General features: G+C 45.4%; 1 protein-coding gene across 4 annotated transcripts in view; it reads right to left on the bottom strand.

Moving 5' to 3' along the window:
* The window catches only part of LOC146817191 (ribonuclease H1-like), a 511,274-nt gene that overhangs the window by 172,513 nt on the left and 326,417 nt on the right, over positions 1-12,344 (bottom strand). For 3 of the 4 annotated variants that reach the window (XM_085610765.1, XM_085610767.1, XM_085610768.1), the window contains one exon: positions 10,715-11,780. The exons of the other annotated variant lie outside the window; for it this stretch is intronic. In XM_085610765.1, the coding sequence (XP_085466891.1) occupies positions 10,852-11,780 (929 nt within the window). In that variant the 3' untranslated portion in view covers positions 10,715-10,851. Of the gene's footprint in view, positions 1-10,714; positions 11,781-12,344 lie in introns of those variants that run through there. 4 annotated transcript variants of the gene reach the window in all.

Here is a 12,344-nt window from a genome sequence, read left to right as displayed (position 1 = left end):
CCTGTGAAACAACTTGTGCATCAGTTTTTGGAACACTGCTGCCGCCGACGCTAGGCCGAACGGCATCCTTAGGAACTTATAACACCCAAATGGTGTGATGAACGACGTCAGGTGGTTGCAGGTAGCATGCAATGCGATTTGGTGATAAGCTGAGGTGAGATCTATGGTGGAGAACCACTTTACCCCCTTGGTCATCGCTAACATCTCGTTTATCTTGGGCAGCGGGAATTTATCTACTAGGATGTTCTTATTGAGCTCCCTCAGGTCCACACATAGTCGCACCTTCCCTTGGTTTCTGGGCCACCACCAGTGGTCGCCAGCCACTCTACGCTCTCGATCGCTTCTATGACTCCGTTAGCTTCTAGCCGTCTCAATTCTTCTTGTACTGCCTCCCTGCTTCTGAATGGAATGTTTCGGGCCTTATGGCTCACTGGTTTCGCTCCCTCCTTGAGTCGTATTTTGTGTGTGAATTTTGTCATCTTCCCTAGGACTCCTTTTAACACCTCGGGATACTCCTCCGTCCACTTGCCCTCACCTTTCATTTGGTTAGGGTCTATTAGCAGTACTTATTTGGAGCCTCCTGGGTTGAGTTGTATCCCCAGTTTCCCTTGGTCTATCCACCCAAGTACATAGGGTCCTTTCTCTGCTACGTACAGCTTCCCGTCTGCTCTACGTCCTTCGAACTCGAACGTCAACTTCCGATACCCTACCATGGGTATGGGCTCTGTAGTGAACGTGACTGGGTGAATGTCTGTAGGTAGTAGTTTGCCCCCGACTGTGGGATCGAATTCATTTTCCCATTTGGCTCTTTGGATGATCGTGTATGGGGAGCCCGAGTCCGCCACTATGTGCACTTGTACGCCTCCAATCTTCATCCGTAGCTCTGGTTTCTTGGTTCTTGTGCAATTCACTCCCAATACTTGATCATCGATGCATAGGACTTCGTCCTCTTCGTCGTCTTCTTCTTAGGGTTCCCCCTCCCCTTCTGGTTCTTGTGCCACAAACTTCACTTCGGCCCTGTTGCTCTTGCGCCTGCATACCCTTTCGTAGTGCCCCATTAAGTTGCAATATGCGCATTTGGCGCAAAACGCAGGACAAAGTTTGTCGTTTCCTTGATGTGATTGGCAGCCGCACCTGTAGCACATTGAATTCCGTTTGCCCTGTGGCTTCTGGTTCTTCATGGTCTTCTGAGGAAACCTCTTCTGGTACCTCGTGCCACTTGGCGTCTGCTGTTTTGGAGCTTCTGGCCTGCCTCTGTCGGTTACCCTGCAGACTGGAGTGCGTTCGCTGCCCTCTCTTTTGGCCGCTTCTGCGCACCGTTTAGATAATTCAGCTTTCTTCACTAACGCTACCACTTCTTTTAGCGGGGCATCCCCGTTGACCCATAGTTTCTCCTGTATGGCCGTGTTGGTTGTGTGCATGATGATCTGGTCCCTGATGAGTTCGTCGTGAAGCGTGCCGAATTTACAGGTTATTGCCATCTTCTGTAACGTTGCGACATACTCATCTACGGACTCTCCTTTGTTCTGTTTTCTCTGGAAGAAATTGCACCTGTCTATGGCCGTGCACACCACAGGCCTGTAGTGCGCGTCTAGGTCTTCCAGTGCGTGTTGGAATACTTCTGTATCCGCTGCCGGTCTGGTCTCCTTCACTAAGCTGTCGTATACCCTGATGCCCTCCGGACCCAAGTTGTGCAGTAATATTTTCTTTTTCCTTGCACTCGAGAACTCCCCCTCGCCTTCTTCTTCTAAGGCTTCAATGTAGTTCAGGAAGTACAGTTTCCAGTCTTCCCAGGACATCGCCGGATCTCCTCTTTTGGATAGGAAGGGCACTAAGTTGGTGAGGGACGTCGTTTGCGCGCACATCCTGCCTCTATCGCCCTGGGCTGCGCTTCCCCTGTCGTCCGTCTCTGGTGGACTCCCTGGAGCCTGTCTCTCTCCCGAGCTGCCTGCTTGCGTGGGCGAAAGGCTGCCTCGCCCCCTCTTCGACGGCCCCGGGGTCGCCAGATCTGTCGCACACTTCTTTCGTGGGGTCTGACGAGCTTCAGGCAGCACCCTGTGCTGTTTTGCTGCCGCCTAGCCCCTCTTCCTGCTTCTCGTGTCGCTTGGAGCACTTCTAGGCCTTAGGTTTCTGTGCTGCCGGTGATGCTTCTCCCAGGGGTGGGCCCTTGCGTGGGCGCGCCCTGCGCCGTGGTTAATTGCCTCTACTGTCCGGCCCGGTCTCCCCTTGCTTATGGGGTCCCCTCCTGTGGCTCTCACCTCTGCTCGTATTCGGCTGCTCTGCTCGTGGTTCCTTCAGTGAGCTGCACGCCTGGGTGCCTGTAGCTCTCCAGACTGTCCTCCCCACCAGCCGGTGGTGCCGGTGCCCCTCTACCACGCTCTGTCTCGCCACACGAGGCGCCTGGGTTTCCCTGGTCTTATCCAATCCTCGTCGCCATTGTAAGAGTGCAGGTGTGCTACACAAATGACCCAGGCACCGTTGATATTGAAGTGATTTATTTATTTATATAATGAGACCGAGCGCCGGGAACACTCCCGTCTGCTGGCTCCGTTCGTGCAGTGTGCCGGCCGAGAGCGCACGAAGCCACGCCTCTTCCCAGCCTGCACCAGGCGCTGGAAACACTAGAGCGTATCTCTACAGGAGTGTAGCGCTGTTGCACTGTGACTGTGCACCTGGTCCGTGTGGGGTACAGTGCCCTGTCTCTGTGACCCTGCACGGTGCATCTGTTGTGTGGTCGGGCGGGTCCTGGGACAGTGAGCCGTGCAGCTGTGCACAAGGGTAGCGCGGGAGTGTAGCGCTGTTGCATAGAGGTTGTGGAACCAAGGAGTGTTGGGGGGTGGGGCAGTTTTGGAGTGGGAGTGTTGGACTCAGCTGGCGTGTGGGACAGTGCGAGGTTTAGCGCCCGGGCTCTGTGACAGCACAGCCAGGCTGTGGGACAGTGGAGCTGCAGCCAACGGAGGGCCCCTGTGGGGGTACAGCGCACAGATTTAGTGTGGGACAGTGCGTGCTATAGCGCTCTGTCTCTGTGCAGCTGGCGTGTGATTGTGCGGGTCGTGGGACAGTCAGCGCTGCAGCTGGGCAGAAGGGGAGTGCGGGAGTGTAGAGCTGTGGCACTGTGACTGTGCAGGGTGCAGCGGGTCCATGTGGGGTACAGCGCCCTGTCTCTGTGACCCTGCATGATGCACCCGCCCAGGTCGTGGGACAGAGCCGTGCAGAAGGGCAGCGCGGGGTATAGCGCTGTTGCACTGTGACTCTGCAGGTTGCAGTTGCGGTACTGTGCCCAGGCCTCAGGACAGTATGAGCTTCTGCTGTACAGAGGGACAGTGCTGCCCAGGATATAAAGCCTTAGCTGTGTGACGGCGCACCTGGGATTTACCCCTGTTCCGTGCTTGTCCCCGACCAGAGACGATACTACTCACTGACCACCAGCACTCAGTGTGCTTCCTGGCCGACGGCGTAGACTGAAACCCGCTGCACTTGTTCGCAGACCGAGTTTTGACTGCCCCACTTTCTACCCTGCACTTATTCCCAGGATCACATTCCGCCAGTATCGTTCCGGCTTCCGGGGCTCAACGCCACTCTCACCAGAGCACAGTTTTGTGACATGAAAATGGAAGGGGTGGGGGATGAACAAGAGTGAAAGCTACAGCCCCGCCCCTGGAACAGGGGAGGGGGGAGAAAGAAAAACTATCTGAGAGGGAGGAGCGAGTCTGAGGAGAGAAAGGCGGTGCGGCAACATTGGCAAGGGAGTAAGAAAAAGGGGAGTGTTCAAAGGAAAACCAGCATTGGCAAAGCCAATCGGTCTGGATTTACCCGACAACCTTTTTATTTGTTTCGTTAATACGCGTTTCGTTTAATCATGGTGTTTGGAAAGCTTTATTGTTAGGGAAGATGCTGGCCCGCCTCACCCTGAAAAACAAAGCAGAGCAAAAGGCAAGCGCGGTCCCGAAAGTGAAAGAGGACCGCGCTGCAGACGCGTTTGAAACACATGGCCCCATAAAGGTAAGAAACCTTTTGCGACGCACTGAAGGCGGATGAGCCTGTCCAAGTGGGACGGCTCAAAAAGCCAAAAGTGAACGTCACAAAGAGCTCTTTCCCAATGGCTGGCCACCGTTTAGCATAAATGACGCTGGCCAATAGGAAAGAGGGGCGGGGCTTAAAGCCCATTACTGAAAGCTCCTCAAAAAACATAAAATCTCGCCAGCAAGACTGCGCAGTCCACGCCAGCCGAGACCTAAAAACTGTGAAGAGCACCTGAGCATGGTCACAAAAAAAAACTCCGCAATGCTGCAGCTACTATAATATTCAATCATCGAAACGGATTGAACACAAAAACAATTTCCTCAACCCTTGCTAACGCAAGTCCACGGAGGGGACTCAAAGAAAAACATCTGACACATTAAAAATAAATACCCACCCCAAACGAATATCAGACTCCTCATCAATATCATAAAGCATCAACCCACTTATTAGAACGCTCACTAAAGATTTCAACACCCATGTGCCTATCACCTGCTACCATAAGAACCAGAGAAAACTAAAAACTCGTGCAACACTGACCTGAGAAAAATCAAATGAAAACAGGGTCCTTGAATGGAAATGCAGGAAAATTAACCCCAACAAACAAAAGAAGAGAGACGATAAAGCCTAGACTCTACTGTGGTACAAAAAGCCAAAAACACATTTCACGTTGACAGTACATTGAATGCCAAATTTCCAAGCAAATAACACTTCAGGCTTTCACAAGATGAAGAAACTAGCTGCTTGTTCCGCATCACAACTTTCTCTACAACCCTGTAAACCTCTTTTGTTCTAAAATATCATTCACAAATTACCACATCAAACCTAAAATAAGGCTCAATACTCGCCCCAAATACCTCCCCAATACACCCAGCGAAACTTCGAGACTGCTCCCAATTTCACCCAATCACCTGAAACAAGAACACAAGGGTTCTAAAAGACCCACACCCTCCTCTGATCTTCAAAGTAAACACGGACACCCACATATTCTCCACTGGTTACATTTTCCCAAAAGCTTAACACTAACAAAATGTCCTAGGAAATTATCCTTCTAACTATGCCTCATTGCGCACCCATGAATAAACCAAGAAGAGCTAAGTTAAAAGCATTCAAGAGTATTTGAATTAAATTTAATAACAAACCAACATCTCCGTATAAACAGGAGTTGTAGGCAGATCGGTTAAAAAGTCAATTACAAAGGATAATTTTTTGGTAAATAACAAGTTATTTCAACATCATTATAGTGCTAGAGAGAAAGTGCATAATGCAAAAAAGTAATTAGAGGGATACCCCAAAATTAATTCAAATGCCATTATTTGGACTCCAGCGTGAAGGGGATTTATAGTGTGACAGCAAGGAACCAACTACATATAAAAATAAGATCTCTTCAGATCGATCCAAGTATTACGTGTCCCTTACATTGCATATGCACTATATTCAATTCAAAGCAGCCCATTCATCATATATATGCTACAGTCACTGGTACCGACGAGTAGACCGTTAGGTATAATAGTAACTTTTTTTTTTAACAAGATTTGAAAATTTCGTTTAATCGACAGCTGACCTTTGGGTCTGTGGATCGTAAGTATGCAATGACAGCTTGCCTGCAGGTACGTATTCCCTGGTTATTAAAATAAAGTTTAAAAAAATGTTTGTTTGTGTCTCTGTCTCTCTCTCTCGCTCACCCTCACTCTCTCTCCGATATTCTCAACCCCTTTATTGCAAAGTTTGCAGCATGTTCTTGTAGATGCCTTAGTCCATTCATTTTCTTCTCCTGGGGTTTTGCCAAAACGGTACTGCATAAAGTCAATTTTCAATTTTCTGGGCCAGCCAGATTCTAAGTATGGTTGGATTTTAAGGTTTTTGTATTCATTAATTACTGAACAGGCATGGGCTCTAATGGCTAATTTCTCCTTATCCTTTAAAACAGATACTTTGTTATCTTATTAATTATACTTTGGAGAGGATCAAATTTAAGAGAGCTGTATCCCTGCCACAGAGATCTTCACTACTATATGAAATAGCTGGTAACAGCCTTGCAGAAATTGCTTTCAGTAGTGGTGCATAGCTGGGACCTTCTAGGATTCTTTGTAAAATGCGAGAAGCCTTAGTTGAGGAAATAGCTTTTCTATTCAGGTCCATTTTATGTGGGTTAAAGGTTGCACGGTGACCAAAAAGAACCCCCAGATATTTATATGTAGTTATCTGCTCCACCTAATTTTTTCCTGAGTACCATTACTTCTTCATTTTCCTGCTAACTTCCTCAAATTTTTTTAAGTGGACTGTCAAATCATTTTTTGTGGAATATATAAAAATTACTTAATGAGTCTCTGTAAACCAATTTTTGTCTGACTTAATAGTATGACATAATTTGCATAAAGACGATTAGATATGGACATAGAGCCCAAATTTGGATTGTGGGAATTTACTTTATCTGGATTTGTCAAGAGATCTGCTAGAAATAGATTCAATAGTTATGGTGCAAGGACACAGCCTACTCTAGGCCCTGCTTTGTCTCCATTTTCTTTGATAGGCTAGTTCCATCTCCTACTCTTACCCTCACACAAGTAGCTGTATTGCCTTTAAGCGAGGAGGCGGTATACCCCAAAGGGATAACTTGTGCCATAGGAGATTTTGATTCACTGAGTCAAAAGCAGCCCTGTAATCCACAGAGCACAAATAAAGTGGTTGGTTCTTATTTTTTATTTTATCCATTATTATTGATACCGCCAGTAGGTTGGTTTCTGTACCTTGAGATTTGAAAAACTGTTTGTTTAGGAGGGACAATGTTGTTATCATTTGACCATTCTAGTAACTCAGTAAGAAGCAAATCTGCAAAATATTTAGCCTCAACATCTTGCAGGCCAATTAGGCAATAATTCTCCGGCTGTTACCTATTACCCTCCTTAAAAATTGGGTTTATTATCGCTCCCCTCCATGAGTCAGGAACAGTCTCTTGCAACAATGCGTAGTAGTATACCCAAAATAGCTAATTTGACCAAAATGGTATAACTGATTTAAAAAGTGCTTGAGGCAGCCCATTCGGTCCAGGTGCCCTATCATTCCTACTTATTTGTATTACTTTATTGATTTGATCCTCCGTAACTTGATAAAGACCTGAAATTTGTATGTTCAATTGTATAAAGAGAGGAGAGCGTTTAAAATGGGCTGTCACATATTTTGCCCACTTACCTTCTGGAAGATCTGAGCTGGTTGCTCGAGATGATCGGTTTAAGTGGTTAATCAATTGCCAGAAATCTCTTATATTTCTTTTCTTGAAAAGAAATAGAACTTGCGTCCAAAAAGTTTTTTTTCCTCATTCTTCCTTTCCATACTGACCTTCTGTAGCTTTAATTTATAACATTAAAAGTTCTGTAGTATTCTTGATTCCCGGGAAATCTAACTAATCTTCTTAGTCGATTCCACTCTGTTTTAATTGCATGGCAATATGCAGATATGTTGATTCTCCTTTGGTCATGCAAGTTGCATTTATTGCTCGTCAACTTTACGTTCCTGATTATTTGGTGATTAGCAGTTAACTTTTCAGTGAAATGTGACCATTTTACTATTGGATTTGATAGGTCCTTATAGAAAATTTAATTGACTATAGTTTCTGCTGTATCTTTTATTCTTGCTTGTGTATCTTACGACCATATCAGCTTCCAATAGTTGGTTGTTATAAGTTCTCTTGGAATAAAAGGCGCTTTTTGATGGAAAGAATTTTCAGCCTTAATTTGTATTATCTGTTGTGATCACTTTTAGTTGTCCATTCTGGAGGAGAGTCTTGCAGATATCGCCCATTAAGAATTGGTAAACCAAGAGATTCCAGAGCTTGTACTATGAAAATAGCTTTGAAACAACAAGGTCTTTTACTCTAATCTCTCGTGTTCTGCGTTGGGACTGCCCAATTATAGTCCTGCTCTGTTATTTCATCTCAGTGAAAGGTCTTTGATAGATTCATATTAAAGTCTCACATGCATTCAAGAGTAACAAATGCTTAAAACCATGACGGTGCACCTGGTAATGCATGGAAGTCTGGTAGGTTAGCTGCATAAAAGGGATCACATTATGAAGATAAACCATCAAAAAACTATATTTCGTTCGTCAAGATCATAAAAATTGTACATGAATGGATTCAGCATAAAATATACAATAAATCATTGCACATGTTCCCTCAGGTAAACCGTTAAAAGGTTAAAAACATGGTTAAAAGAAATAGAAAAATAACATCTCTACTAAACATGATATAATGTTTTAGGGGTAGAAGGAATCCCTACCATTAAGGGTGGAAACTTCATGATTCAAATATCTGGACCTCTGGATAACCCAGACTTCAGACACATTCTATGAAGCTAACCTAGAACCCCAGCTCAAATGATTAGAACAGGAAGTGAAACATTGGCAATCACTACCAATTTCATTATTGCGGAGTGTGGCGATGCTCAAAATGAAGGCACTCTCGAGGTTTTTAAATATCCTTCAAAATAGCCCATACAAAATTCAAGAGGGGTGTTTTTGCCAGGCTAGACACATTGGTCTGGACTCTGCTCTGGGCAGGAGTTCAACCCCGGATAGCCCTGACAGTTCTCCAACGGTCAAAATAGGATTGGGGTATTACCTTGCCAAATATATGAAAATATTACAAGGCCGCACAAGTCAGTGTGGTGAACGACCGGGCTTACACAGACTGGGGGGACCCGTCCTTTAAAATCAATAGGGTAGAAATGGGAAAGCAGAGCTACTTGCACCCACTGTAAGTAATAAACATATCACCTACAGTGTATCTGGCAACACAGACAGTGGTGCACATATGGAAAACCATAACCAGGAAAATGGGCTGGCAGCACAGACTTACTCCTAAAATACAGCTGTGGGAGGGCTTCAGACTTCGGTCACTGTCGATATTACAGAGGGTTTCAGGACTGGGATGCGATTGATTATCCCACTTGGTGGATGTGTGGGACGCCAATGGAGTGGTCCCCTTTGTACACTTAACGACAGCATATAAGATGTCAGAAAATCAATGGCTAAACTATGCTAGAATATGCCACATCCTTAAGGAATGTGAGTCAATGGCAGAGAAAGCATAAGACTCACCTCCCCCCCCCCCCCACCTCCCCCCAAATCCCTCTGGAGTCTAGACTTCTGGATGGGCGAGTAGACAAAGAAATGTATCTCCTTAACCTACGGCACATTAATGAGAAACACCCAATCTCCCTAAGGACCTTCCAAGGTGAATGGGAACAGGATCTGGGGGTCCCAGAGGAAGATGACTGGAGGGTGGTATTGGAGTGCACTGCACTGGTGGCAATAAAGGACAGTTTTAGATCGATCTAGATAAAGATTATACACAGAGTACATTATACGCGCACTCTACTGTACAAAATAGGTAGAGTGGGTACTGAGGACTGCCTTCGAGGTTGTGGTTTGGGGGATACCTTTGTGCATACACTCAATCATACCGAGAGGCGACCGGAACATCATTGCAGGCAGCAACAGGGTTACCATTTGATTTAACGCCAAAGCAGGCACTCCTGGGGGTATGGGACCCAACTGACCACTTCAGATATCAAAAGCAACTGAAATACATTAGCTGTCTAGTCGCAAAGAGGAACACTGTGCAGAGGTGGGGTACAGGGGTCCCGAAGACACACCAAAACTGGGTAACCAGAATGGAATTTTGTGAAGTGATGGAAAGGGAAATTTATAAAGTGCGTGGACGCATGAAAACATTTGAAAAAAATATGGGGAGAATGGGATAAGAATCAGGGGTGAACATAGGGGGATGATCATAAGAACAGGGTGGGGATAGCTTTGTTCACTCTTGCCACCAGATAGAAAGTAGCAGGAGGAAAAGTGTTGATGGACATAAGTGAACTGAATAACGACCCTGGAGTAGAGAGAAATCCAGCAGGACAGGTCTATCACGTGGGGTCTGTGCTTGAGGCTGTTGTAATGTATGTTTGCTGTACTGTTATAAAAAAATAAAAACAAATACAATGAGTATATATAAAAACAATAAAAAAAGAAAATCCTATAAGTCTCTATGTGGTGTCTGGTGCCCAAATTCCTGCATTGTGGAACCACCCATTTTGCTCTCTGGGTGCGATTCATCTGACAGAAAAATAATATGTGGGTAACAGTTTTGACTGCCTCCAGACATGCGGGGCAAAGGTTTCCCCAACCAAAATCCGCTGTCCACCTACTACAGAACTGCTTCGTTGGTAGAGTTTTACATCTGAACTGGATGTACAATTTACAAGCCAAGGGAGGAGTGATTTCATCAATGGTAGACTCATAGTAAGAACAATATTTTACATCTAGGAATTCTGATGTTAAAGTTCCTCTATACTGGGTTACCATTTGGACAGTGAAACTCCCAGTAACTCCTCTAGATGTCTGCTTTAGAGGAATAACACATCTCTTCAGGGAAGTACAACATGTCTCCAAGCCCAGTTTCCCCAATAGACCTTTCACACATTTAAATAAACATAACACATGCATATGTTCAGCTGAGGCTGCATGGGAGGATCATTTGGCACTAGTAACTTGGTACCTTTTTGTAATAGAAGCAACCAGAGCCTGGCTTCCAGCTACTGACAGTCATACAACTAAAAAAAATACACGTAGTACACAGCAGTAGTGTTAGCCACCATGAAGTCATATGGCAAACAGAAAACACATGCGACATGGATAGAAAAAAATATTTTTAATCCATATCACAACAATGGAGGGTGGCATTAAAAGGGTAACAGGGTTATCAGATAGTAACGGTAAAATACAAATACAAAAGCCTTAAGCGGGAACTGCCAGGTAGTGTTTAAGTGGACATCAGTATTGTCCACTCAGATGCGGTTTCTTGCTCTGGAGCCAAATTCTTGGGCTGCTCCGTCTGTGCTCTGGGGATGGAGTTTGTGGACGGGAATTTATAATGGATCCACCAGATGTGGGAGCCTGTTGTAGAGATGTGTGCAAAGCACTTTGGTGGACAGTGAATGGTCCAGGTCCTAATGAATTTGTTCTGGGTGTGTGTAAAGTCTCACTATGTGGTGTTACTCCACTGCTAATGGGGCTACAAGATGGGAACTTTGAGCTAAGTGACTGATGAACGGCATTGGTCTGAGTATGCATCACACTGATCAACTCCCTGATCTGTTCAGTTTGCATTTTGGCACTATTGTGGAAGGTGCTGCTCATTTCCTTAACCACAGCAATCAACTGCAACTGGCCCTGAGCAATGGAGTGCACAGCCTGAAGCATTTCCTCATGCTTTGTCATTTCATCCCCTTCATAGGATTCATTGAGAGACTGCGGTTGTCTTTGTTCCCCCGGCAGAGATTCTGCACCCTTCCCCAAAACATGTGTAGCAGTAAGACTTTCCTGTGCCCTGTGGTGTGGTGTCCCAGAGGTTAAAGAGGTACATGGCACAAGGCCACCTCCAAGTTGCCCTATTATCACATTCACAGGTGCACGACAAGAATGTCTTAAATGTGCAGGAACTGTGCTATGGCAGTAATCCAGGGAACGTCCATCAATCTCATCTCTGTAGGTCCCCACGCCAGTTTGCACATTCCCATGGAAGGCTTCATCTTTCACCTTCACTAGGCTGGGGTTCTGGCCCACCACCTTACAGTCTGTCTGATCTTCATCCCCATCATCTAAATCCGCTTCATTGCTGGTATTCTGCAGTGTGGCCATCAGTTGAGTGTCCCTTTCACTTGTGCCCATGGAAGGCACATTCTGGTTCTCAGAACTTTGTCCTATGGAGGGGACATGCAAACATTTGTCAGGGCACACAACAGTGGTACATGATGTGACTCAAACATAAAGTACATATGTTGCAATTCAAAGAAGGCAAAGACCACACTACACCTGGCATGATACTATATCACAGTTGTGAGACATGATGTGGAATGCCTTTAGACTACGAAACCATGTTTTTGTTGGCAATGTGTACGTGTTAAATGAGAACCCAGTGTTCAGTGTGTATTCTGGAGCAGTATTAGCTGGTGAGCAATACAGGATTTGCAGTACATTTCGAATGTCCATCTGAGACATACAGTGTTACCAATTACACAAACAATGAAGACGGGCAATTGTTCATGGGACAGAAGTGTGCTTTAAAGCATTTTGTGGCAAAAGGCATCAAAATATATGACATGATTGTATGGGCTGTGTGGATGTACAAGAGGAGAAGCAATTCTACATATTTTTATAAAATTCCTTCCTATATAGAAAGTGTTAGAGGATCTCAGTGAGAAAGATGCAGGCTACCATGGGGTCTTCTTCCGTTATAATTTTGGTTTCAGATTCTTCCAACAACT

This window comes from Triturus cristatus, chromosome 6 (assembly GCF_964204655.1).
Source record: "Triturus cristatus chromosome 6, aTriCri1.1, whole genome shotgun sequence".
Lineage (NCBI taxonomy): Eukaryota > Metazoa > Chordata > Amphibia > Caudata > Salamandridae > Triturus > Triturus cristatus.
Note: the sequence above shows the minus strand (reverse complement) of the source record. Positions and strands in the feature narration are given on the sequence as shown.